Source organism: Ictalurus punctatus, chromosome 20 (genome assembly GCF_001660625.3).
Source record: "Ictalurus punctatus breed USDA103 chromosome 20, Coco_2.0, whole genome shotgun sequence".
NCBI classification, from domain to species: Eukaryota; Metazoa; Chordata; class Actinopteri; order Siluriformes; family Ictaluridae; genus Ictalurus; species Ictalurus punctatus.
The window spans coordinates 235,227-240,226 of NC_030435.2; the positions used below are offsets into that span (position 1 = coordinate 235,227).

General features: G+C 40.0%; 1 protein-coding gene across 5 annotated transcripts in view; it reads left to right on the forward strand.

Moving 5' to 3' along the window:
- The window catches only part of snap91a (synaptosome associated protein 91a), a 27,105-nt gene that overhangs the window by 7,194 nt on the left and 14,911 nt on the right, over window positions 1-5,000 (forward strand). For all 5 annotated transcript variants that reach the window (XM_053673718.1, XM_053673716.1, XM_017495280.3 and 2 more), the window contains exons 2-10: window positions 594-736; window positions 901-976; window positions 1,436-1,538; window positions 2,519-2,612; window positions 2,841-2,952; window positions 3,074-3,180; window positions 3,292-3,333; window positions 3,482-3,543; window positions 4,842-4,854. In XM_053673718.1, coding sequence (XP_053529693.1) covers window positions 594-736; window positions 901-976; window positions 1,436-1,538; window positions 2,519-2,612; window positions 2,841-2,952; window positions 3,074-3,180; window positions 3,292-3,333; window positions 3,482-3,543; window positions 4,842-4,854 — 752 coding nt within the window. The remainder of the gene's footprint in view (window positions 1-593; window positions 737-900; window positions 977-1,435; window positions 1,539-2,518; window positions 2,613-2,840; window positions 2,953-3,073; window positions 3,181-3,291; window positions 3,334-3,481; window positions 3,544-4,841; window positions 4,855-5,000) is intronic.

Below are 5,000 nucleotides of genomic sequence, written 5' to 3' on the forward strand. Positions count from 1 at the left end.
TATCATGTTCAGTGTGTCATGGAATGTGTGTGTGTGTGTGTGTGTGTGTGTGTGTGTGTGTGTGTGATGGTTGTGTAAACAGCACGTGCACTTGTATCCCTGTGAGTGTGTGTTCATTAACATGTAAAGCACTTAAAGTTCTGTAGATGTTAGGGTTCTCTGTTTTCCTCCTCTAGCCCAGTTTTATGTTGTGATGTTAAATCTTTTGTAAAAGGATAAACCTTGCTGAGAAGATCAACTCCAACATCACGATATTAAATCAAACACACACACACACACACACACACGCACACACGCACACACACAGGCTTAATCCAGGTGTGAGCTGAGTGATTAAACACTAATAATAAATAAAAACACAGGATGACATGTTGGAAATCTTCAGATCGTTCCTCAGGGAGTTTCGTGATCTTCGCCTGAAGCTCACATGGATCATTTCCTCCAACTCAATCCCGCTGGAGTAACAGGAAGTCACAGACAGGAAGTGGGACTTCTCATCAGCACAACCACACTGAACCCCTCACGTTTTATTTAAAATAGCCATAAAGACCCTGATTATTCACTGTGAGTCTCTGCCCCGTTCTCCTCCTCAGATCTGATCCAGGCCACGCAGGAGTCGAACGTGAACATCCCTCAGATGGCCGACACGCTGTTCGAGCGAGCAGGGAACGCCAGCTGGATCGTGGTGTTTAAGGCTCTGGTCACTACACACCACCTCATGGTCCACGGAAACGAGGTCAGACTCGCAGCATTACACTCCGTACATTACCGGTGTAATATAATGTTATAATATTATATCCAGTAGAAGAAGAACGTGCGCTGGTTGGTGATGAGTCACGTTTATATGAGAACTGATGTTCATTATATTTTCTTTATATTTCCTTTTGTTTGTTTTTGCAGAGATTTATCCAGTTCCTTGCCTCCAGAAACACGCTGTTCAACCTCAGCAACTTCCTGGATAAGACCGGATCACACGGTGGGCGGAGTTTAACTCTCATCATTAACCACCCGAGCTTAACGTTACGATTAAAGCTGTATGATATATCGCTTTTCCATCTTTAATCTCCATATTATCTGTTTTAGTGATGCTGGTTTATGGTCTCAGTGCACTCTTACGGAGAAAATAACGGTTCTTTGACGGCGCTTTAAAGAGGTTCATTAGAGAATTAAGGGTTCTTAGCTTCCGGGATCTACTAACAGGGATCTACTTTGAATCACGCTGTTTTATGGTTCTATGTAGAACCTGTAGGGTTCCTTGTGAAGGACAACTGAAGAACCATTAAGGGCTCAGTGTTTTCTGAGACTGCAGTCTGCTAATAACGCAATCATCTCTTTGTGTAAAAAATATAAATAAATTAATCAATTAACAATTATGAGAATTGTTGTTATTCTTCCCGCTTCTAATAATTGAACGTTTAGTTTTTGTGTGTTTCAGGTTACGACATGTCCACCTTTATCCGGCGCTACAGCAGGTATCTGAATGAAAAAGCGTTTTCTTACAGACAGATGGCCTTTGACTTCGGCCGCGTGAAAAAAGGGTGAGTTTCAGCACCATGGCTAACGGCTAACAGTTAACGGCTAACAGTTAACGGCTAACAGCTAACGGCTAACAGCTAACGGCTAACAGCTAACGGCAACAGCTAACAGTTAACGGCTAACAGCTAACGGCTAACAGCTAACGGCTAACAGCTAACGGCTAACAGCTAACGGCAACGGCTAACAGGTAACGGCTAACAGTTAACGGCTAACAGCTAACGGCTAACAGCTAACGGCAACAGCTAACAGCTAACGGCTAACAGTTAACGGCTAACAGGTAACTGCTAACAGGTAACTGCTAACAGCTAACGGCTAACAGCTAACTGCTAACAGGTAACAGCTAACTGCTAACAGGTAACGGCTAACAGCTAACTGCTAACAGGTAACGGCTAACAGCTAATTGCTAACAGGTAACGGCTAGACAATGTTAATACACCGTAATATTCCTTTCCAATATGTTTTTAAACAAACAAATCAAACCCCGCTTCATCATTATTACATGATTATTGTTTCCGTACAAACCACTACAGATCAGTGTTAATGATAATAATCACTATTAATATTTCAAACTGAAATTAACATATAAAAAATAAAGCTTTATATTCACCTGTGAAACACAGTAAATTCTATTTAAACTTCATTCAGTAATTTACAGGATTTTATCATTTAGCATTTCGACTGATCGACAACGCAAAATAAATCAACAGCCTTTTCTCTCGGAAACATCACATTTGTATTAAAGGATTATTAAACTCTTCTCTGTTGCTCTGATGTGATTGGTGGTGTTTGTCAGGATGTTGATTAAAAAACTTTTCTGAAATTGTGAAGATTCTTTTTACTGAAAGACCAGAAATAACGATAAATATTTATTGAGGAGGTTTTAAGGTCAGATTTAGGTGTCGTTACAGTAATAATTCATATTGTACGGAGATAAATGTATCGTAAGATTACGTGTGTGTGTATGTGTGTGTCTTTATTTCAGAAACGACGGTGTGATGAGGACGATGACGACAGATAAACTCCTGAAAGGCATGTCCACGCTGCAGAGTCAGATCGACGCCCTGCTGGAGTTTGATGTGAGTGTGTTTCGGCTTTCGACTTTAATACACCAGTTTATTTCTTACACATTAATAATTAATCTGCGTTATAATATAACAACTTCATAAACTACTTTTCATCTCAATATGTGAATGAAGATGTATTCTGAACGTTTTTAATAAAACAGGAAGATATTTGGATTGTACGGCGTGTCTCTGAATATTCTGGATGTTTCTTCTGTTTTTCTTTTCTTTTTTTCTCTCCAGGTCCATCCTAAAGATCTGGTCAACGGTGTCATCAACGCTGCGTTTTTACTCCTCTTTAAGGATCTGATTAAATTATATGCCTGTTACAACGATGGAATTATTAACTTACTAGGCAAGACTCTGTTTTCACTTCATTTTTAGAAATTAAGACACGATAAGTACATTTTCAGTACTTTTACAGTACACTAGTACATTTTCAGAAAATTATTAATTAATGTTTAAATTTTCTGTAGAGAAATTTTTCCAGATGAAGAAAGGTCAGTGTAAAGATGCTTTGGAAATCTACAAAAGGTTCCTGACTCGAATGACCAGAGTTACAGAATTCCTCAAAATCGCAGAGGTAAAATACGACCAAGATTTATACATCTTTGGAAAAACAAGGGTGTTTCTTGTGAAATTTGGTGTAAGAAAGTTAGTACGTAATAAAAACTTCACACTTTCCTCTTAACAGCAAGTCGGAATTGATAAGAGTGATATTCCTGAACTTACCCAGGTGAGCTGCACTCTTCAGTCACTCTCTCAGCTGTTTTCTGGCATTTATTTACAGGATAATTAAAGTTTATTTACCACATGCCATAAACCTGTCTTACTGTGTGTGTGTGTGTGTGTGTGTGTGTGTGTGTGTGTGTGTGTGTGTTTAGGCCCCTGAAAGTCTGCTGGAGTCTCTGGAGACACACCTGAACACACTTGAGGGGAAGCGGGGGTGAGTACAGTACTCCTGTTCGGTTTAAGAGTCGAAGGTTCAGTGTGATGTTAGTTTTGGGTATTTTATTACTGCGGGTACTGTTGAGGTTGGAGGTTCAGGTACTGTTGGTGTCCATGTTGGAGTGATCATGTTGGAGCTTTGGGATGTGAGTTGTTCTGTACTGCTGGTGATTGAAGGTTCAGGGTGGTGTTAGCTTTACAGGTTCTGGTACTGTTTGGTGTAGGGGTTAGGGGTTTAGTGATGATGGGTACTGCAATCTGGTAGGATTAGTGGGTGTGGATTACTGGTAGCTTTAGGGGTGTCGGTGTGTGTCAGGTCTTGTGGGGTAGGGTTTCGGGGACTGTGGGGTAGGGTTTCTGGGACTATGGGGTAGGGTTTCGGGGACTGTGGGGTAGGGTTTCGGGGACTATGGGGTAGGGTTTCTGGGACTATGGGGTAGGGTTTTTGGGACTATGGGGTAGGGTTTCTGGGACTGTGGGGTAGGGTTTCAGGGACTGTGGGGTAGGGTTTTTGGGACTATGGGGTAGGGTTTCGGGGACTATGGGGTAGGGTTTCGGGGACTGTGGGGTAGGGTTTCGGGGACTATGGGGTAGGGTTTCGGGGACTGTGGGGTAGGGTTTCGGGTTTTGTCTCACAAGTAAACTGACCCTCATTAATCTTAACATTTTACTTATTGAAGCCGATGATTTGTGTTCTGTGATGATGATTAATGTTGATTTCCCTCTTGTTTTGTGTTACCAGTGATGAGTAAGTATTTAATAAAATGCACATCAGAGTGATTGCTTTTAAAAGTGGTGTTATTTACACACTACTGCATTGTTCCTGTGTGTATCGTGGTGATGATGATCACGTTACAATTCTATAGATCCAAACGTTTTAGTTAAATTCAGTTCATTTGAGATCTGTAGAATTGGTGAGTTTTCATTCTGGTGTCTGTGTGTGTGTGTGTGTGTGTGTGTGTGTGTGTGTGTGTGTGTGTGTGTGTGTGTGTGTGTGTCGTCAGAACTCTACGTTCTTACTCACACTCTGATATGAATTCTGTGTTTTAGCGTTCATATCAGCGTAACTGAACATTTGTTTTGTAATTTTGACGTTCGGCTCTGCACCCATGCATGAGTCTCAAATATTCAATGCTTTTCTGATCTGGACTGAAAAGATTGATATTTCTCTGCTGATGTGATTATTTCTGGTCTTCTCTCCTGCCTGCTGCTCATTTACCTCCACGTTATTATAACTCTGTTTATTATAATTCAGGTTTTATTCATTTGCTTTTACGTGTTTTCTTTTACTTTTAGGTCACCGACTAAGGTAAGCGATGCATTATAATTCTATAAACAACTTAAAAACTATTTATAAAAATCAATAAACGATTCATAATAACTAATAGCTTTTGGTAAATAAAATATCTAAACAATATCTAATTAATTAATATATTTTATTAAAATATAATAATG